At 35.0% G+C, this 23,588-nt stretch overlaps 1 protein-coding gene across 13 annotated transcripts in view; it reads right to left on the bottom strand.

The window, feature by feature from the left end:
* Nucleotides 1–23,588, bottom strand: part of LOC126748994 (twitchin) — a 96,018-nt gene that overhangs the window by 1,595 nt on the left and 70,835 nt on the right. For all 13 annotated transcript variants that reach the window (XM_050458581.1, XM_050458571.1, XM_050458572.1 and 10 more), the window contains 19 exons: nt 23,299–23,580; nt 22,932–23,237; nt 22,577–22,879; nt 22,054–22,512; nt 20,623–21,936; nt 13,913–14,630; nt 13,110–13,855; nt 12,752–13,054; nt 11,163–11,441; nt 10,998–11,103; nt 10,629–10,834; nt 10,267–10,569; nt 10,055–10,212; nt 6,189–9,585; nt 3,748–4,917; nt 1,687–3,160; nt 1,404–1,630; nt 1,054–1,344; nt 312–974 (listed from right to left, as the gene is read on the bottom strand). In XM_050458581.1, coding sequence (XP_050314538.1) covers nt 312–974; nt 1,054–1,344; nt 1,404–1,630; nt 1,687–3,160; nt 3,748–4,917; nt 6,189–9,585; nt 10,055–10,212; nt 10,267–10,569; nt 10,629–10,834; nt 10,998–11,103; nt 11,163–11,441; nt 12,752–13,054; nt 13,110–13,855; nt 13,913–14,630; nt 20,623–21,936; nt 22,054–22,512; nt 22,577–22,879; nt 22,932–23,237; nt 23,299–23,580 — 12,705 coding nt within the window. The remainder of the gene's footprint in view (nt 1–311; nt 975–1,053; nt 1,345–1,403; nt 1,631–1,686; nt 3,161–3,747; nt 4,918–6,188; nt 9,586–10,054; nt 10,213–10,266; nt 10,570–10,628; nt 10,835–10,997; nt 11,104–11,162; nt 11,442–12,751; nt 13,055–13,109; nt 13,856–13,912; nt 14,631–20,622; nt 21,937–22,053; nt 22,513–22,576; nt 22,880–22,931; nt 23,238–23,298; nt 23,581–23,588) is intronic.

Genomic DNA, 23,588 nt, shown 5'->3' with positions numbered 1-23,588 from the left:
CACTACATTATTAAATTTAAGCGGCGAAAATCCTTATTCTCTTATAAATTTCCTTTTGTAAATAAATATACATTTTGCAATATCCTTGCAAGCTTAAAAGTTACTCTAATGTAATAAGCCACATAAAACTTCTACTCTCTACTACCTTCCATATTCAAAAAAAAAGTCTTATTATGGTTAAAATATTTATGCACAAAATTTGTTGCATTGAATTAAATTTAAACATTTATGGTTATATTAAGTCGAAAAGACCCTATATAAAATATTTGCATTTCTAAATACATTAGTTTTATTAGTATTTATTTACTTACGTGCTAGTTCCTTAGTAGCACTCCTTGATCTATTCGAACTGCCTGTAGAGTCTAGTCGGCCATATTTTCTAGGCCTCTTCTCATCACCAACGCTCAGCGTTGATGATGAATGAGCAAGACTAGTAGTACTGGCGTTTGTTGATTTAGATGATATAGGATTGGGCTGTGTTACTTGTTTTCTAATATTTACAGGGATTGGAGCTGGTTTTATGGGATTCTCAATATATTTTCTGTCGCCGGAATGCAATATCCTTTCTGCCATTTTTGTTTGCTCTTCTGTGCTTGTTTCGCCTTCAACAATCACAACGCAAGAAGTTTCATCTTGGCCGTGTTTGTTAGTTGCCACACAAGTATATTTTCCGGAATCTGATGGCCTACACCCTGATATTTCCATTGTAATGACTCCATCAGAATGTGACATTGAATAGTCATACTTGCTAAGTTCCCGTTTATCCTTATACCATTTGACGGTAGGGAATGGCTTACCACTAAGACAGCATAATAATTTACACGTATCACGTTCTTGCATGACTCTCGGTCTAAGCAAAAATGTAAAACTAGGAGCGCATTCTTGTTCTTCCTGCCAAAAGGTATATGGCAGAGCCTCCCGTTTTCTAACAAGTGGAACTTCCGGCTTATATTCTGGTACAACTTTTGGCAATGCTAAAATTATGAAAGTGATAACTTTACAAGTTTCGTGAAGACAGTATTACTATTAGTAGAAAAGTTTTGTTATACTCACGTTGGACATTTAGAAACACGACTTCTTCCCGGGCCCCGTAATGATTTTCAGCCCGAATAATATATTCCCCACGATCTTGTAATCTAGCTCTATTGATAATAAAGTAATAATCGTCGTTAGCATATCGCTTCATGAACTTAACGCTTTGCCTTAATTCCAAGTTGTTATGATACCAGCTAACTGTAGGAGTAGCGACACCAATAACTCTGCAGTAGAACTTCACACTTTGACCTTCGTAACAAAAAGCACTTTGTGGCTTGATGACGAACCTGGGGGCTGCTTGTCTGCGGTCTAAAAAATAAAAAAAATTATGTATATTCCAAGAATATAATACATTTATTCAGTCTTACCAAAGTATGTATCATGAATCCGGTATTTTTCAATAAGTAATTTCCGCAACGACGAATATTCAGAAAGGCGTCCAATCGGTAATGCGAATGAGTCCCAAGCATCATATTTGGCACGTATTCTATCACGAATCTTTAAGTATTTTGATTGGTCTATAGTTTTCGTTCTATCACTGTGATCGCCAGCTAACCAGGTATGTAGCAGACATTCTTGGGCGGTCATACGTTTTCTAAAAATCAATTTATTATAATCAGTACCTCTTTATAAATGTTAAAAAGTACTTACTCTTTATTTTTAAGCAACAATCGCCTAATAAAGTCCTTTCCTTCCTCAGATACATTTGAAAAAGCTTCTTCATCAAAGTCCCAATCACAAGCTTTAACATTTTTTAAGGTTTCAATATCGTTATCCCCAGCAAATGGTGATAGCCCACTAAGTAAAACGTAAGCCAACACACCAACTGCCCACATATCGGTATAGAAGCCAACTGGTTCTCGTTCAACGATTTCTGGAGCTGCAAATTCCGCTGTACCAGTGGAAATCTTTACGACTTCATTTGGATCCAATTTAGTTGCGAGTCCAAAATCGATAAGCTTAATGTTTGTACTCTTACGAGTCTGACACATTATATTTTCTGGTTTAATATCAAGATGAATTATATTCTTTTCATGCATATGCTTAATACCTTCGCAAATCTGTCTCATATAATTAATTACTTCAGCTTCGGACATACTATAACCTTCCGCTGTAATACGTTCAAATAATTCTCCACCTGACAAGAATTCATATATAAGTACCATTTCGTCATCGTCTTCAAATGCATCATGAAGGTTAATGAGCTTGGGATGATGCAGTTGGTTCATAATGTCAATTTCTTTTCGTATTAATTCCTTCTCTATTGTATGGGATACTGGAATAAATTTGGCGGCAAATATGTTTCCTGTCTTCCTTTCACGACATCTATGAACAACGCCAAATGCACCAGTACCGATTTCCTCTAAGATATCATAATCATCATATACGCTCTTGGATTTAATTTCAACAGGTTGAGGAACAAATTTAGAATAGATGTCAAACACATAATTGTCATAGTCTTTAGATGGCTCTTTATGTGATTCTCGAATCTTTTTACCTGTCTCATCAACATCATACTTCTTCTTTTCAACCTTTTTCTTGATAGTAGATTTCATTGATACAGTGTTACTTACATCAGATGGGTCCGACCTTCCATATATATTTTCGGCATAAATTCTAAACTCATAATCATGCCCAGGTGTCAATCCGCTTACGGCCATAGTAGTAAGACGAGTATTACCAACTCTTATCCATGTTGAAAGAGGATGTTCTCTCCTTTCCACCATATAATTTGTAATATTACTTCCACCATCCCAGACCGGTGCTTTCCAGCTGAGTGCTAATGAATCAGATCCAATATTATCTACTGCCGGGAATCTTGGAGGGTCTGGACGGTCAGCAATTTGAATTTTAATAATAGCTGTATCCTGACCAAGCTCATTTTCAGCTGTTATTTTGTATGGGCCGCTATCTAACTTACTAGCATCCCTTATGGTAAGAATAGCATGTCTATCTTTAACTTCAACATGGTAGTGCCCTCCTGATTCAATAATTTCACCTTCTCTTACCCAGGAAATTCTAGGCTTGGGGAATCCAGTAAATGGAATTTTGATAATGACATTTTCACCCTTATCAAAGTATGCACTATCACGGAACCGCGGTGGAATGTTTAGTTTAGGTGCAGCTGAAAAAAAATTAAGTATAATTAACAAAAATTACAAGAACATACAATATTTTTATTATTTCTGTTAGATTCTTATAGGAAAATAATTCAGTCTGAATTTATACTTGCAAAGGAGGAGAAAAAAGTTACATGTTTGATTATCAAGGTACGTTTATATACATTTTTTCCAATCTGGTATGCACAAGTTTTATAAATTTTTATTTGACATTTGTATACGATTGACAGTTGATTAGTAGTTCTTTTTTAATTTAAAAAAATTGTCTAACATTAGAAATAAAGTTAAAATAAAGACATATAAATTCACTAAGTAATTAATGAAGTAAAATTTTTAACTAAATTTAATATGACACTAATAATTTAAAATATTTTTAATTCATCAGGAATTTAATATGTCCGTTTTTAATTTTCTTTCTATTTAAGTACATATCCTAGTAAAATTAAAAGTGTGAATCTAGATGAGCCCGGATAAATAAATGAAATAGACCAATAAAGAGCCTTAATCAAGGATACGTAAGGACAATGTTAACTTGAAAAAAGATTCTCCATGAAACAGGTCATATATTTTAAACAAGTTGTATAATACTTACTCATTATTAACAATTCCGCTCGTGTGGATTTGACACCAGCTTTGTTTGATGCCCGACAGACATATTCATCAGCATCTTCACCAAATACATCATGAATCACGAGGTGATGAACTTCTCCCTCGCTATAAATGTAATATCTTGATCCATTTGTAATTTCTCTTGCTCCTTTGTACCAAGTTATAGTAGGTGAGGGTACACCAATGATAGAACATTCGAATTTGGCATTGTGATTTTCAATGCACTGAGCATTTTTAAGAGGTCGGATAATTTCTGGCGGTGTAGGAGCCAAAGGATCTTTAATAACAATAGAAGTTGAATTGGAAGAAGGTTCCGAAAGGCCAACAATATTTTGAGCGAATACTCTAAACTCATACTGTCGGCCTTCAATGAGATTCGATACATTGATTTGTGTTGGTAGACATATTGCCATATTTACTCGTTGCCAGGCAAGTTGACCAACTTCTCGTTTATCTATCCAGTACCCTTGAATACGCGCTCCTCCATCATTTACTGGCTTAGTCCATTCTAAATTAACAAAATCACCACCAACTTGAGTAACCGTAGGAATACCAGGTGGTGATGGTGGATCAAATGGTGCTTTAGCTTTGATTGGATTTATGCCTTCTAATGGTGGACCCATACCATTCCCATTTACAGCCATTACTCTAAATAGGTATTCTTGACCTTCCGTTAATCCTTGAACAATAAACGTAGTATCTCTACAAGTGCTTGATGCAGTTATCCAATGTGTTCCAACAATATCTTTTCTTTCTATCACATAATGAGTTACTCGTAAGCCGCCATCATAAGAAGGTGGTTTCCAGCTCAATGTACAAGTATGTTTTGTAATGTCGGTCGTTTCTAATGGGCCATTTGGTGGTCCTGGAAGACCTGTAATGTATACTGGGAAGCTTCCAGTTGCACTTCCGCTGTCATTCTTTAATGTTATGCTGTAGTTTCCTGCATCGGATTTCTTAATATCCTTAATAATTATTGTTATATAGTCATCAAATATAGTAAATCTAATATGAGAATCTTCCGTAATAGTTTCACCATTCTTTGTTAGAGATATCTCCAATGGCTGATCGCCTGAATAATAAATTTTAATTTTGGAGTTATCTAATTCTGTAAGATAGAGATCACCAGGTAACCGCTCAATTCTTGGAGGATCTACAAGAAACAATATAATTAGCATAGTGCACTTGTTTTTATACTAAATTATGAATGTATTATAATTTTATTTAAAATACGCGACGTATTAAAATACATTTTTATTTTAACAATAGTAAGGAATTTGTGAGTAAAATAATAATGTTTACAGAGTTAAAAATATTTTCATAATTTATTCAAAAATTTGTAATATTAATAATAGATTTTACTTATAAATCATCATTCTTACAATTTACATTTCCAGGTTATTGCTTCACCAGTCCGACGCAAAGAAAATCAAGGCATATCAAATATATACGGCGTGACAAAAAATTGAATCATTAGACAGAAATAGAAATTTATTTACCAACTTCTGTCCATATATATTTTTTAGCTATAAAATAAGTTTTTATCATGTCTTTGGCGAACTCTGCAAAAAATGCTTATATTTTGCATTTCAAAAAAAGTAAATAAATAAAGTTTACAAATTTCAGAACTTCAAAGCATTAATAATTAGGTAAATGTAAAAGAGGTTACATTATTAGCCTACATGAGGCATCGCACATTTGATAGACCGTTGGAAATAATATAGCAACCATTACTTGTGGGAGAACCAAGGGGGAAGTAGGCGGCTGGATAATTTTACATTTCCAAAAGGCAAATTCCAGTCCTATACTCCAGCGTTTACATTATATTAACTTCACGACGGCGATATTAATATTCTCTCACAGCCCACGCGTTCGCCCATGGAACGTCCGGGATATGATGATAGCAATAATGCTGAATCTTCCAATGAATTTACAACACCTGCATGATGCTCTAGAGGTTGTGTGAGATGAAATATCTCAGATTTTATAGATCAATTCATCAAAACATGTTTCGGCGAACTGCAGAATGTATTTGTCTAAATGGGTCGGCAGAACACTATTGAATTTGGCTAAGAAAACGCAATTTTTTCGCAATAAAAATTTAGTAGTTGGTTATTGTTGACCTTACTAACAGTTATGTAATTTAAAAAATATATACAATATTAAGTAGTTGATGCATTTTTTGATCACACAGTATATCAATTGGTTATTTCTTTAAACGCCTCCATCCATTGGTGATTCACATTAACAATTAAATTCGAATTATTATTTTAGTAAAAATGATGATTTACTACTATTTACTATTAATCAGCGCCTTGCTAGAAACTCTTTAGGCTCAACAAATGTAAAAGAAAAAGTCAACGAAAAGTTTTTACCGAAGCATTCTACAATCACACTATAAGAACTTTATTTAAACAAACTTACTTCCAATTTTCAGCCTTGCAGTTGTAGTAACAGCTCCTAGACAATTACTGGCTTCACATGTATAGTCACCATCATCGATATCCAAAATATCCGTAATGTGAAGCCATGCAGTTCCAGCCTTTGTTTCCATTCTGAATCTTCCACCCACTTTTATTTCGCGTCCGTTTTTCAACCAACGGAATGTTGGTTCAGGTTTGCCAGTGGCTTCACACTCTAAGCTAACGGATTTATTAAGCGGAGCTAAAACATTTTGTAATCTTCTAATCCAATCTGGTTTCTCACCACCGAGAACCTCGCAAACTTTGACGGGTGATGTGCAGCTACTTGGTTCGCTCTTTCCTGCTGCGTTAATGGCAGATATTCTAAACTCATATTCGCTTTTATCTTGTAAATTCATGACAGTATAGTTAGTATCGGTTACGTTATAATCATTACACTTAGTCCATATAGGGCTTCCGATCTCTCTCTTTTCAATTAGGTATCCCGTTATCTTAGAACCTCCGTCAGAACTTGGGGGTTCCCAAGCCAGATCTACATAACCTTTACCGGTATTAGTCACTTTTGGACTACGAGGAGGTGAGGGAATATTGAATTTGCCTTTGAGTTTAATTCTTGAAGACGATGCAGATGGCTTGCTAAACCCGGCAGCATTCTTGGCACGGACCCTAAACTCATATTCTTGGCCGGTAGTCAAATTATACAGGTCAAAGTGTGTATCTTTAATAAGATAATCGTTGGCACTGACCCAGTGAGTTTCACGTACATCTCTGAATTCTAGCTTATATCCCTGAATGCGCGAACCACCATCGTGTACTGGCCTGTCCCATGCTAGATTAATAGTGTTGGTGTCCCAATCTACTACGCGAGGGGGACTTGGCGGTTCTGGAATTGTAAATGGATATTTGGCAATAATAGGTTCTGAGCTTTCGAGAGGATCACTAATTCCATATTGATTTTCCGCCCTTACTCTAAAGCTATATTTTTTATTAGGTTCTAGACTCATTACATCGTACTGAGTATTGCGCACAAAACTGCTTACTTTAACCCAAATTCCATTGGTGTCTAATTTTTCAACAATATAATTAGTAACTGGAGTTCCACCGTCATCTAGTGGCGGCCTCCAAGCAAGCGAACAGTTATCGGGAGTCACATCAGAAATATCTAGTGGCCCCTGAGGAGGTTGAGGTCTGTCTACAACTAGTACTCTGCAAGATGCTGAATCCGATCCCATGGAATTCGTCAGTTTAATCGTGTAACTACCAGTATCAGAACGCTTGGCACATTTATTATAGAAAACAGATGCAATATCAGTCGTTTCAAATTTAATTCTATCATCTCCGCTAATCTCGTCTCCATTGATGGTCCAACTGGACTTTGGTCTTGGTGTTGCAACATAAGGAACAGTTATCTTTAGTTCTTCTCCAGCTATTACAATAATATCACGAATACTTAAATCAGAAGTTATCTTAGGGGCAAAAGGAGCAGCCCTAGCGCAAATTGCATCTGACGCAGAGCTCCATGGGCCTTGACCCGCTGCGTTAATGGCGGCAACCCTGAACTCATATTCATGGTTCTCAATAAGGTTGATTACTTTAAGGTTTAGATCTGGTACTATTGCATGTGAAGCTTTACTCCATTTATCTTCGGTAATTAATCTTTTCTCTACAACGTAACCAGTAATAGGAGAGCCACCATCATGTCGTGGCTTAGACCACTGTATGGTAATTGAATCCTCCGTAGTTTCGACTCCTCTCGGTGCACCGGGCGCTCCAGGAGGATTAAATGGATGCCTTGCTCTAATGGGCTCGGAGGTAACAGTTGGTTCTGACTGACCGTATTGATTTTCAGCAAAAACTCTAAAATCATACTCTTTTCCTAGAGTAAGATTTCGAATTCGTACGAATGGAACAGTCACATAGCTGCTCACCTTGGTCCAAGTCGATGATTTAGATTCCTTCTTTTCAACTATATAGTTAGTGATATCTGCGCCACCATTATCTTTAGGAGGCTGCCAGTACAAAGTAAGGGAGTCACCAGCAAATTCATCAGCTCTGAGGTTTTCAGGTTTTCCTGGCCGATCAAGAACTTTCACATTAATTGTGGCAGCGTCGAAACCAGATGGATTTTTCAGCTGTAATCTGTATTGTCCCGTATCGGATCTCTTAGAATTCTTAATAATTACACTTGCATAATCATCAGCAAGTTGTGGGAATACACGATTATCAGATTCATCTAGTACTTTATCATTAGCAAACCATACTGCAGTAGGTTTCGGAAAGCCTATGTATGGTATATGAATGCTAAAGTCTTCACCCGCTCTTACAATTATATCACGAACACCTCCTAAATCTAAACGAGGTTTGTTGGGTTGTTCCTCGATAAGAATAGGGTTGCTGGGCCTACTAGGTTCTGATTTTCCGACATCATTTACAGCAATTACTCTAAACTGATATTCTTCTCCTTCCTTAAGCTTGGGAACAGTGTAAACTGTGTCATTAATAGGAATAGAGTTTACATCCGTCCAATCATCCGAACCCTTGGGCCGTTGTTGCAGAACGTAACCCTTAAGTCTTGAGCCGCCGTCACTTTTCGGGGGTCTCCACGACAGTGTGACGCTATCTTTGGTAGTTCGGTCGGCCTTAGGCGGTTCGGGAGTACCGGGAACGAATCTTTGATGTTGAGCAATAATAGGTTCTGTAGGTTTGCTCGGCTCACCTGGGCCGGCTTCGTTTACTGCTGTTACTCTAAATTCATATTTATTTCCTTCACGTAAATCTTGTACAGTATATTGAGCATTTGGTGTTGGATAGTTATTAACTTTGATCCAGTCTCCTCCACGTTCACGTTTTTCAACAATATAACCAGTAATTGGCTTACCCCCAGTGGAAACTGGTGGATTCCATTTTAGGGAACAGGAACTAGGAGTATATCCGACGACTTCCGGTTGATCTGGCGGACCTGGTGGGTCAAATAGACTCTTGGCAACTACCGGCTTTCCTTCCAGAGGTTCGGATACTCCATAGATATTTTCAGCCCGAACTCTAAATACGTACTTTTTCCCTTCAGTTAAATTGCGGGCCGTAAATGACGGTCTAGGACAGAAGCCTGGACATGGACGCCAACTGTCTAGGCCATATTCAGAAATTTCTACAATATAGCCAGTTATATCACCACCGCCATTATCATCAGGTGCATTCCATGATAACGAAACGGTATCTTGAGTAGTTGCAGTATACTGAAGCGGACCCTTGGGTATTCCTGGCTTGTCAACTACTATAACTTCAATATCAGCCTCATCGCTTCCATAATCATTCTTGGCCCTTATAGTATAAATGCCCGCATCACCTCTATTTGAAGCCTCAACTCGAAGACGTGTGTGCTCACTACTAGTTTCCGTCTACATGAAAGAATATCATGGTAAAAATAAATGAAAAAAAAAATTTTAATTAAAAAGCTAGTAAATTATACTATATAAATAAAGTGTAAAATTTCCAAAAATGAGTTTAAAATCCACCAAAATTTTGATTGAATATAGTTTTGAGTTCTAAAACTTTTGATCTTACTAATAATTTAAGGGACATGGTTACCCTGTACATGTTCCATCCTTTATATCAAAATCCCCTTTATTATTATACTATGTCCGATTAAATGAAAAATTAATTAATATTTATTTGTGATTTATTTCTTCAATGTGGAAAGGGCGACAATAAAGCCGCAAAACGTTACACAGAATAGGTTATCATTTTAAGTTGTTAATATTTTTATAAAATTTTAGTACCCATGTAATGTATTTGTGTTGTTTCTGTAACAAATTTACTTAGCGGCTTTTCTGCGGTCATCAACTCGTATATATCTTGGAAACTTACGTATAATCTGCTACTTTCTGGGACTTGAATCTTATTTTTTATCCATTCAACCTTTGGTGCTGGGGCACCAGTTAACGGAATATCAATATTAATCGGCTCGCCTGCACGCACTTTTATTTTCTTTCCTATAATTCCATCCAACCATAGTTTTGGTTTTTCTGAAATACATAAATTAATATTAACCTTATTAACTACAATCTTTTCTTAGGTACCTTTAAGGGACCTAGCAATAAAAGCATTTGAAGCGTCACTAGGCTTTCCGTTGCCAGCTGCGTTGACTGCTGATATCCTATATTCATATTGGTGTCCTTCCTGAACACGATCGTCGTAATATTCCTGTGTTCTTACTGGTTCTTTAGTAAGCTTAACCCATCTACCTGTGGCCCGATCGCGACGTTCGACATCATATCCAATAATAGGTGAGCCACCATTGCTGATCGGAGCAGACCATTTAATTTTAATGTGATCCTTATCACTGTTAACTAGTTCAGGTTTACCCGGCTTGCCTGGTACGTCTAAAAAAATAACATTAATTTGATTTTATTCCCTTCTAAAATTTATATTTAAATTTTACCGTATTGGTTTTTGGCCACAATGGGTTTTTCAGTATTTAGTGGATCCGATCGACCCTGTAAGTTTTCAGCAAATACTCTAAATTCATATTTAGTTCCTTCTAGCAATCTTGGCACTATAGCGTGATTATATTTGGGATTGACATAATTAACAGCTGGCACCCACCCGCCTCCATGGGTAAGATCTCTTTTCTCGATCACATAGCCACTAAAAAACGATATTGTCGATCGTATCAAAGTATCAGGTATACATTTTGAGTATATTTTATGTTATTAGAAACAATATAAATTAAAACCTATACTTCATGCAGCAATAATATGCCTTTTTAGTGACTTACCATCAATGCCAATAAAGAAATATAAAAACTTACGTAATTTCGCTACCACCATTATCCTTTGGTGGTTTCCAAGATAATGTTACGCTTTGAGCTGTGACTTCTTCATATTCAAGAGGTCCTTCAGCGGGGCCAGGGCGATCTATATAATTAACCCAATTTCTGACAAAATGCTCAAACCAGGTCAGATAAATAACTTACCGAGAACTGTAACTTGAAATGAGCCTTCGTCTATACCTGAATTATTTTTAATTGAAAGATTATACAAGCCACTATCTGAACGTTTAGCATTAACGCTATGAATAACAGTATGATAACCTATTGATGTAATTGTTGTGCGATCATTGGCTACCAAAGGTTTATTTCCAATGGTCCAGGTGGGCTCCGGGCAGGGCTCTCCAATGAAGTCAATATCAATATGAAGAATCAGTCCAGCTTTGATACGGATATCATGAAGTGGTGTTTTAATCTTGGGAGCCACTAAAACAAAAATATACAAATAATAAAACTAAACATAAAATCTAAATTTAACATTTGAACGTTGAAAGCCCACATAACTTTCTAGAAATATGAGCTGGATTTTTTACATTTGTGTTCTTCACTGATGGACGTTCCACAGAAATGGTTTTGTGAACCGACATAACTTTCATTTTTTCGACACAGAAAATCCCCAGCGATCGTTTTTGTCAATAATTTTCAACACAGGAACAACAGTATTTGGGGTGGAATATACTTGACTTTGTTATTAGTCCATACTTTTTTCAAAATCGTATAACAGGAGAAGTTTTTCTAAATTTCTTAAGAGAGGATTTTCCCGATTTTGTAAGGCATCAGATGTGGTTATAGTTGGATGGTTCACCAGCTCACTTGAGTGCAAATTTGGTAATAGATAGATTGGAAGGCAAGGTTAGTTATAAAAATAAACTTTAGTATATATAGTTATTAAACTTTATACTAGATAGGTTCCACTGGATAACCTCCTGGGTCACCGTATTTAACGCCTCTGGATTTCTTCTTGTGGGGAAGTGTTAAATCCGAAGTTTATCGAATTGCACCCACAACTAGGGAAGATTTGGTGGAGCGCATACAAGAGTCTTTTAGACGTATATAGCAGATGTCCAGATGTACGATGCGAAAGATTTTTTGTCTGCTACGCTTCGGGCAGTTAAAAACGTATTTGGAGCAAAACGGTAGACATTTTGAACAATTTTCTACAACCGACTTGTTAAATACCAATTTGATTTCTCCATTTAAAACTGTTTTTGTTCTAGTTTGTTTTTCGTAATCATTCTCAAGTAAAAATAAATGTTGAAAAAAAAATGTAATGCCTGAAATGAAAAATATGCCATTCTTCCTTCGGGAACAAGTTTTGAGAAAACGGTTAGAGATAAAGGCAAACTTGTTGGTATCAAAGTGAAGATAAAAGAATGCTCTATCAAAATGCGTAACTAAATAGGCGTTGCTGGATTCGTTCTATTTAAAAAAATTGTGCAAAATTAAATTGAAAATATAATTATTTGAGTAACGATTTTGATCACCCCGTATAAAAAAATTAATTTTCAATTTCGAAATATAAAATACACTTAATTAAACTCTATACATAATATATTCAAAAACATAAAAGAAGTTCTAGGTGGTAAATATTAAAATTTATCACTTTTACACAAAATTTTTTATCATTGATTTTCGTGAAAATTTCTTTCAATTGTTAATAATTACGCAATGTTGCGTTTCAGGTTCAAAAGCAATATGCTAAGAGATAACATTATTGTTTGTCCAAAAATACTTACAGAATCTAGCTTTAGCAGTGACAACATCAGAAGGTTCAGAGGGCTCACTTTGTCCAGCGGTATTGGTAGCAATAACTCTAAATTCATAATCTTGACCCTCCGAAAGATCAGGAACAGTGCAAGTGGTTTTCTTCGCCGGAACATGAACAGCATTTATCCAATATGGACTACCCTTTTCTTTTTTCTGCACAATGTAACCGGTGATAGGAGAACCACCATCGCTTTTTGGTGCGGTCCATTCAAGATCAATATGGTCTTTATCCCAGTCTACAACTGCTGGTTTTCCCGGGGCACTAGGCTCATCTACAACATATGTTTATGTAAGTTTAACTTTCAAGTTTAAATAAAATTAACATACCAAATTCGTTTTTAGCAATATAGCTTCTGGACGTTTCAAGGGGCTCAGACTCTCCAATAGCATTTACAGCTTTTACTCTGAAAAAGTACTCTTTTTTATGAATTAATCTGGTAATGTCATGGAATGTTAATGTGGCCATTCCTGCATCTGACCAGGTTCCTCGAGATACGTCCATTTTTTCAACAATATAGTGAAGAATTGGCGATCCCCCATCATCAAGTGGGGGTTTCCATGAAACCCTCGCACTTTCTTTCGTAACATTACTAACATCCAAAGGAGCTTGAGGCGGTCCCGGTTTATCTAAGACTGTTACTTGGGCCGAGGCTGTAAAGCTGCCAAGATCATTACTTAATACTAGAGTATATCTACCAGTATCAGTTCTTAACGCAGACGTAACGTCGATCGAAACTTTGTTATTATAAACAGCGTGATCAACTCTGTCATCATTAATAATTTCTTTTCCATTAACAGACCATTTTGCTATTGGTTTTGGAGCAGCTTCAATAGGTATAGTCCAGCCGAATGTTTGACCAACTTTAATAGTAAGATCCTTGAGCAGACCTTTATTGAATGAAGGAGCCAAAAATCTTGGCTTCGCGATTACAGGTATAGATACCTCACTTGGCTCGCTGTTGCCTGCCTTATTGACTGCAATGACTCTAAAAGTATATTCTTCCCCTTCAGTTAAATTTGGCACAGTTCCCTTAGTTTGGTTGCCAGGTACTCTTACAGCTTCTTCCCAGGATCTAAAAAAAAATCAATTAATAAAACGAATGAGTGACAAATTTCTTAAATTTATTTACCCATGTTTTGGTCTTTTTTCAATTATGTATTCGGTTATTGGTGATCCTCCATCTTTTCTAGGAGCAGCCCATTCAAGATCTACATGATCTTTATCCCAATCTGTTGGGGTAGGTGCCCCAGGTCTATCAGGTTTAGTAAAGGGATCCTTAGCAGTAATACTTTCAATAGTGGTTAACGGTAATGATTCACCTTGTTTGTTAACAGCCCGAACACGAAATTGGTAATCATGACCTTCAGTTAAATTTGGAACTCTCATTGATGTGCCAATAGAAGTGCCTGCGGGGACCCATCTCATATTTTCTGTGTCAAGTTTTTCAACTGCATAATAAGATATTTCTGATCCACCATCGTCTTTGGGGGGTCTCCAATGAAGATCCAGTGAACTCTTAGTAACATTGTCGGCAACAAGAGGTCCTTCAGGAGCTGTTGGTACGTCTAATACTGTCACCATGACAGTTTCAGTATCTTTGCCATTTATATTTTTAACTGTTAAGGTGTATGGTCCACTATCAGACCTCTGGGCATCAATTATTTTTATTTGCGTTCTATAGTCCTCATTAGTAATTTTTACTCTATTAGAGTTAAATAAAATATCTTCCTTATGCTTCCACTCTTTGCTTGGTGGTGGTTCGCCTATCACAGGAACATTAAACTCAATTGATTGGCCAACTTTGACTTTAAGGGCAAGGAATGCATTTCTATCAATCTTGGGGGCCACTAAAATTTAAAAAAATAAATTATAGTTTGAAATTTTAAAAGTATTTATTTATATATACTATCTAAACACCATTAGTTCAAAAGCATTAATGAATAATGGAGGACAAAATCTATTAAAAAGTAGACTTAAGATACTAAAATAATATATATTTATTATACCCACAAGTCCTTCCGTCCTTACATGTACATGGTATTTTTTTAATTTGTAATATAATTCAGGCGCGTGTTCTTTTGATGAAATAAAATTAATTTACAAGCAAAAAAGTGTTGTGTATTAATGTATACGATAAAGGCTGACGCCAAATACAATTCTTTGTTTTTCTTTCCTCATGGACAATTAACGAACGAAAAAATAAAAAATTGTATGGATTTTTAAAACTTTTATATAACAGATTGATTGTTCTAATGAATAAGAATAAATTTTAAACACCGATTTCGATTATTATTTCAAAATTTATAATCGCCGGATTTTAAATATATTTATTTCAATAACTTTCCATTTTAACTGCATAGAATTACTTTTAGCTCACAGAAAAGAGAAAGACGAACCATCTTATAGCAACTAACTAAAATTTTTCCCGTAATCATATTTTGCTGATGGACAATAATAATTTATAATATGTGCTATATCATGAGGTATGCCAAAATTGTGGCTCTGATGTATATGGCTATACTATGACTTCGATTTTATCTAACTTTACACAAGGTCAAAAAAGATTAAAAGTCACTTGTCAAAAATACTTTTTGGCTTCCTTTTCTAATCGATTGGAAAATAATACATTATTTTTGCATATCTTACGGTACAAGGGACCTATAAGGAGAATCGATTGTCGATTTCTCTATTTCCAAAAAGTATCTTATGTAATTAGGTATTAAACTGTATCGTATCAAAAGTATGTTATCGAGTATTATTAATTATCATTTTATTTGGCTGCAAATAATGTCTACGAATGTGATACGTGGTTGTATTAAAATTTACATAGAAAGTCACGTTAAGCTAATGTTTTATTCAGGTTGTTTTGGAGATATCGAGTAAATAATAAGAGCTTGTTTAAGAGGTCTTTCGATGTCTTTTATTTTGACGTTTGATTTTTTTAAATAGGTCGATTCGTTTTCGAGAAAATTAGAAAAATCTTTGTTTATCTTAATTTGTTCAGATAGAAAACAAAAACATGAAAATATCAGTTTTTATTTCAATAAGTGTTTAAAATGTTGCCCCTTTTTGGCCAAACAGTTATATAGGCGATGGTTTAAACAGTGGTTTTCGATAAATCCGTGGTGAGAATTTTTCTGAAAATTTTTTTGAAAATGAACACTCTGTATATTTCTAACGTAAAGTAAATTTTAAAACTGAATTTAAAGTAGTGGCGGCTCGCAAGTTTTTAAAAAGGGAGAGCTACTATCTATATATAGTGGTAGCCAAAAAAATAGATCAATTTTTTTTTACAATATGTATAATGGTATTAACACTATATTTCCAAAAACCCAAGGTCTTATTTTTATATTTATTCGAAGCCCTGGCACTTTCTTATCTCACAAATTCTTTTTGTAAATTAATTCCTCTGACCAAAAAAATAAGAGTAATACCATTTATTTTACGTTCGATATTCTTGTTATCAGTTGTCTCTAAATTCTTGTTGTGATCAGATCTGTTTTTAAATTTAGTAAACGGCATTAAATAATAATAATAGATCGCGCAAAGCATTGTACCTAGTCCCGAAGAAAGCGCTTCAGTTAGGAAGTCAAAATAAAAGTTACGCGTTTATTTGCAATGCTTTTAAAATGTCACCGTGTTTAATTTCCAAGTTTTAAAGAACCAACATGTAATAAATAAGCCGCCAGAAACTCGAAGTGGTCCGGAATATCTTGATAAAATCATGGCACGTGAGGTACACAAAGACCCATTTTTGACATCTGTTGAAATTAAAAGAAATTTAAAATTGAATATTAGTACAGGAGACTGTTGCACAGGAGAGAGTTGCAAGAATAGTACTCTTTCTCAATATAAAAAAAATCTTCAACAAAGAATTTAGATAAATTTATTTTGATCAGATGGAAGACTATTTGTAAGAAGGAATAAAAAGCAAGAATACGACCCTAGACATACCATAGGTACTGTGAAGCATGGTGGAGGAAATACCAAACTTTGGGGCTGTTTTTCTTATAATGGTGTCGAATTTTTAACGTGAAAGAAACTATAACCAAAGAAATCTACTTAAACATTTTAGAGACAGTCATGCTACTTTATGTAGAAGATAATATGCCTCTAAGATGAGTTTACCAGCAAGAGAACGACCCAAAACATACCGCAAAAATCGTAAAGAAGTTGTTTAGCAGTAAAAATTTTAAGTTAAAAATAAACTTTTGAATTGGCCATCTCAATCACCCGATTCAAACCCTGAGCCTGAGAGATGAGGCTTGTCGTTTGCGATGCTACTTTTTTATAATCCGAAATATGCCGTTGTTAAAATGTGAAAGTTGTCCTAGTTTTTAATCTAAAGGGTAATTTTAAAAATCTATTATTTTGGGACTCTTTTTTTGTATCTCTGTAATTATTTAAAAATTTGAAAAATTAAAAAACAGTTTTTATTTATTGGGGTTTTTTCCACAGAACACGTATATATTTTATTAATTACATATGTATCTATTTTATTGTAGTATTTTAGAATTTTGAGATAAAAAAAATAAATTTTGAATTCCCTTTTGAGCAACACCTTGCACATCAGATAAGTGAGTCCATTATACTATCCAGCACCCACTTATCTGATGTGCAATACTTTCTATTAGAATTATATGAGAGGAAAAGAACCTTATTTAAATAATAATGGAGATACAATTAAATATAATAACAAGATAAAATATAAATAAATAAAATCACTCTGTAGAATAAAAACTATGACAGTTGTTAAATTTTTGACAATAGCAAATTTAATTTCATAAAAAAGTAGCAATGCAAAAACCGCAAGGCTCTGCTATCTCCTATGTAGCCAATAACCTAACAGATTGTTCGAATTTGGACATTCTGTATATACAAATACCTAGATATGAAATATCTGATGCAATGTTTTTAAATGCAACATTATTAAGAATATGTGTATGTAGATATAACAATTTATTAATACTTCCTTATATCAGCTTTTTAATATTAATTAAAAAATTGTTAAATAATTCCATAATATTGTATATTACTGGCCATTGAAATAATTAAAAATATTAACAAAATAATTTCACCAACAAAATATACCGCAAGAAAAAAGTAGTAATAAAGTCAATGAAATAAGAAAAATTTAAGCACAACACAAATATCGAAGCAGACAGTGCCAAAAACTATAAATTATATTGTACGCCTATGATCAAAACCAGATTCAATTACGAATACCACACCTGTTGTGAAATTCGCAAAATAGATGGAAGAAAAAAAGTGGGGGAGCAAGACGCCATAATTAAATATTTTATTGCTGACCAACTAAAAAATCGCGTACGTCGAGTGTCGGTACGGTCCCAACCACTTGACCTCGAAATTGCGTCCTCCAGGCCGTTGTTGTCACTTATTAGTCGTTATTTGAAAACGTAATATTCCTTAGGTATTTTAATCAAAACGTTAATTTAACAAATAGACTATTGATAGTGTAAAACTATGAAACTAACAATAATATCCAGATATGTTTAGCGAAGTTAGTCCTATTTAAAAGAAATTTTAACACATTTTTAATAAAAAATTCACGAATAAGAGATAACGAAATTCGCAAATGAAGTCCGACAATCTCGGAAATGGCACAGATTTTTGTTTTCTGCATTCTTTAAATTCTTTCCGCCCATGTCTATTCGCTGGGCGAACTATATGATGTTTATTTTTTCACAGCCGGATACTAGCTGCCTGGTTATTGGTGCGGCGATAGTCGATTCGAGTCGGGATATATCCTTCTAACTTTTTAGAAACATTTGAAAAAAAATAAAAAATATCACGAAAGACTTACAGCAGAATGGGTATCCCAGCAAATTAATAAAGACAAGTATTAGTCAAGCAGCAGAAATAACAAGGAAAGAGCCACAGCAATTGGAGGATCCTACAGGATTTCTAACGATCTGTATGTAAATCAAGGGAAATTCAGAGAAAATTCAACATCAAGATTGCCTTCACCTCGAAGATAACCATACGAGGTTAGTATCGAAGAACAAGTCAAAATGCCTACCAAGAGCTGCATATGGCAAATCCCCTGTGAAGGTATAAAATAATAATAATAGTAGTAGGATATAAGAATACCGAAAGTGGATCCGAATAGAAGAGGTAAAATGAAAATCCTTCAGTCTCCCTCCACTTATTTATTAAACATTTAGTTAACTTAAAATTCCCTACATCTTTCGGACACAGTGGTGTCCATCATCAAGGGGTAAAAGCACAGTCTAACATAATACAACTATTGTTGTATTATGTTATGCTTGAAATCTATATACTTTGGTAAAAGGTTTAAAATTGGTAACAGGCACACGCCCCAGGGTTTGATTACATATCAAAAACCTTCTGTTTATTACTATTGTTTTCAATTTTTTTTTAATTTTATTTGTTTACATTCTGCATCACAAGCACTGTAGGTGAACCTACAGTGCTTGTGCTACCCTGGGGCTAAATTTTAAGTTAACTAAATGTTTAATAAATAAGTGGAGGGAGACTGAAGAATTTTCATTTTACCTTAATCTACGACTCCACTGCAAGTATGGACTATTTCTTCACTTTCACGAATAGAAGAGGTTTTTAAATCAGAAATAGCAAAACGCGCTTAGTCCAATGACCACAACATACATTGAATAGAAGCAGAAATTTTATGCTAAAAGCAACATCGAAAGAAAAAAAGATTTCTGAAAGCAACTTATATCATGTAAAACCAAGGAATCATCGGTCAGGCCAGTGTTGGTATTCTTAACATCAATAGCCTTTCACCCTACTGTCAGGATACTGCAAGATCTAATGCACTTTACGCAAGACCCGAGGCATTAGGCAACTAGCACTAGCAATACCTCTATACACACCTCTAGTATATTAGTTAGTTTACACTTGATAACGGTTGGAGATATTTCCTAACCGCGCGTCGTGCTAAATAAACCTAATAACCTCAATTATATTTAGGGCTATGGTTCACTGAATATCTCTTATACAGAATAAGCTTATATTAAAAAGAATAAATGCCCCTTCAGAACAGTGTGATGACATTAAAGAAAATATAAATATATATTTATATTTGAAAAGTAGGGTTAAAGGTGTATTTATACTTAAATTATTTTTCTGTAGGTGTATTTTCTTTTGTAGTAATTAAATTTTCATTCTAAAAAATATTTTAAAAATAACCCAATCAATATTAAATTAAAATGTATTCAATAAACACATTATTTTTCAACATTTTAGTACCTGTTATTTTACAGGCAATTGTGAAAATGTAAATAATACTGATATATTTGATATACAAAAGTTTCAAATACATTATGTTAAAAATATATATTATATTTAAAAAATAATCAAGTATTAAAGCCACGATAGACTACGCAATTACAAATTATGTGTTATTAAACTATATACTACTTTTACATTTGCGATTTTCTTGCAAAAAAATCAATATGCTTTATATTAATTATATAATTTGTAATTCAATTACATTGTAAAGTTTAAATCAGAAAATTAAAAAGCCACATAAAAAAATCGAAAAAAAAATTTGTTTATTTCTTCAGTTATATGTAGGGAATATGGGCAAGGTTTCCCCGAATACTGGAACAATACGTTCCAGAGTCATTAGAATAAAACATTAGAAAGGATATTGGGTCACTGTAATCCTCAACGTAAGCCCTTTGCTGGTATAACGCTAATGGCAAGCCCAGGGTCCTAATGAGACTTTATGGGAACCGTATCAAAAATAGTAATAATTGCCAATATTTTACACACTGTTCATTATACAGTAGATAAATGAAATATAGCCTATATATTTAATTAAAAGAAACTTACGATTTTTAGGTCTAGCAACATGTATTTTAGATGCATCACTTGGTTCGCCAGGTCCAGCTTTATTGACAGCCACAATTCTAAATTCATATGGAGTGCCTTCAATAAGATCGTTTACTTTGCCTCTTGGAACATCTCCTTCAACTTCAGCACATTTTTCCCAATTTGGATTAAATTTATCTCGCTTTTCAATTATATAGCCGGTAATTGGAGAACCACCATCTAACTCAGGCTTCTCCCATTTAAGTTCAACGAAATCACTGTCATAATCAATAATTTCAGGTGCACTTGTTTTACCTGGTTCATCAAATGGATTTTTGGCTTCTATAGCTTGAGACGTGGTAAGTGGTTCTGATTTACCCTGACGGTTTTGTGCCCTTACCCTAAACTTGTATTTATGACCTGGTACTAAGCCATCTACATTTAAGGATGTTGTAGGTCCTTCGGTTTCTCCCACGGGTACCCAGCGTCCACTGGCTTCATCCATCTTTTCGACTATATAGTTTTCAACTGGCTGGCCACCATCATCGGCTGGAGGTCTCCAATTTAGCTTGCAGCCATTGGCGTGGATATCAGAAACCTTAAGTGGACCACCAGGAGGACTTGGAACATCTAAAACAATAACTTCCACTTCAGCAATATCTTTGCCATTGACGTTCTCAGCAGTTACAGTATATGTTCCAGAGTCAGCTCTTGTCGCATTTTTAACAGATATCTTGGTATTATATTCTGCGTGTTGCACCTTACAATTCGGTCCTGATTTAATTTCTTTACTCTTAAGTAACCATTTCGTAGTAGGTATAGGTTCACCACTAACTTTAACATCATAAGAAAAGCTTTGACCTGCTCGAATTTTAACTTCGATGAGATTGGTTCGGTCAATTTTAGGCGCCAAGTTTCGTGGTTTTGCTATAATAGTTGGTGTTTCGTTGCTTGGGTCACCAGGTCCTGCTGCATTAACAGCTCGCACCCTAAATTGGTAAGGTTGTCCTTCAATAAGATCAGGAACAGTTGCTTTTAGTCTGTCGGCAGGCAGTTCAAGAGCTTTTTCCCAATCCCCAAATTTATCTTTTTTTTCGATGATATAACCAGTAATCGGAGCTCCCCCATCTTCTTTTGGCGGAAGCCATTCCAAATCAACATGATCTTTATCCCAGTCAGTCGCCTTAAGATGCCCAGGTGGGCCAGGTTCATCAAATGGATTTTTAGCAATGATAGGAATTTCTGTTTCTAGTGGTTTTGATTCACCCTCAGCATTTACTGCTGCTACTCTGAATTTGTATTCTTCATTTGGTTTTAGGCCAGTGACATCAAAATCTAAAAAATACACATAGTTAACATATGTTGCAATCATCTGAATTAAATCCATATTTAATACATAAAAATTGCTAAATATAAATACATATAGAATATATAAAAAGTAAAATAACTTACTAAGCTCTGTGGCTCTTCCACAAGGTACCCAACATCCAGTTTCAGGTTCCATTTTATCTATTTGGTAGTACTCGATAGGGGTGCCACCATCATCTTTAGGACGTTTCCATTTAAGTTTACATCCATGTTTGTTAATGTCGGAAACCTGCAGAGGTCCTTGTGGTGGCGTAGGCTTATCTGTCACTGTAACATTGATAGTATGCGTGTCTTTTCCAGAGCTGTTAGTGGCTGTAACAGTATATTGGCCTGTATCATCTCTGTTAACTGGACGAATTGCAATTTTAGTGCTATATTCCGGATTATCAATAGAAGTACGATGATCATCTTTTAGAGTGATACCATTATATCGCCATTCTACTTTCGGTGGAGGTTCACCTATAATATTAGCCTCAAATTTAAGTGGCGAGCCTGCTGAGATAGTAACATCATGGAGGTAGCGTCTGTCAATTTTGGGTGCCACTAAAATATTTAAAATGTATTATTAATTAATAACTAATATTAAGATTAGCTAATTTGTTCTTACAAAATCTAGGTTTGGCAGTAAACACTTTACTAGCATCAGAGGCAGGGCTAGGACCCGCAGCATTTATAGCGATGACCCTAAACTGATATTCATTGCCTTCAATAAGACCAGTAACTGTGGCAGTAGGCGTAGAACTAGTTGTTTCTACTGCCTTTTCCCAGAGAGGACTATATTTGTCTTTCATTTCAATAATATAGCCTGTAATAGGTGATCCACCATCTGAAGCTGGTTCCGTCCATTTTAGATCAACATGGTTCGCCGACCAGTCTTCTGGCTCAGGTGTACCAGGTTTACTAGCATTACCTAAATAAAACAAAATTTATTGAAAATCAACTGCAAAATTTAATTTATTTACTATAAGGATCCTTAGCAGTAATAGATCCGATCGTTTCTAATGGCTCAGATTCTCCTTCTTTATTTGCTGCTTTTACTCTAAATTTATATTCATGTCCTGGAATAAGCCCATCTACTTGCATTTCTGGAATAGCTCCTGAAGTTTTTCCTACTGGTAGCCAGATGCCTGTCTCTTCATCTAATTTTTCAACAATATAGTTTTCCACAGGTTCGCCACCATCATCTTTAGGTCTCTTCCATTTTAATGTACAGCCATCTTTGTGGATATCAGATACCTCAAGTGGGCCTTCTGGCTGTCCCGGTGGAGCTAAAAATAATAATATTGGTTACCAAACTGATAAAATTCAAAGTAGTTAGCTACAACTTACAAACTACAGTGATCTCAATCTCAGCAGTATCTTGCCCATATTTATTGGATGCAACAATCTTGTAAACTCCAGTATCCTTGCGCTCGGGTCTGTCATTGAAGAATTTGGAGTTATAAGGTACATTATCGATCCGCTTATGGGCATTACTGATTATAATGCGACTTTCTTGGTACCATGCTACGTCGGGGGCAGGTTCACCGCTAACTTTAACATCAATGTAAATTGGTTCTCCTTCTTTGATTCTCATATCATGTAGATTACGACGGTCAATTTTGGGTGCCACTAAAATT

The sequence above is a fragment of the Anthonomus grandis genome, chromosome 22, assembly GCF_022605725.1.
Source record: "Anthonomus grandis grandis chromosome 22, icAntGran1.3, whole genome shotgun sequence".
Taxonomy (NCBI): domain Eukaryota; kingdom Metazoa; phylum Arthropoda; class Insecta; order Coleoptera; family Curculionidae; genus Anthonomus; species Anthonomus grandis.
Note: the sequence above shows the minus strand (reverse complement) of the source record. Positions and strands in the feature narration are given on the sequence as shown.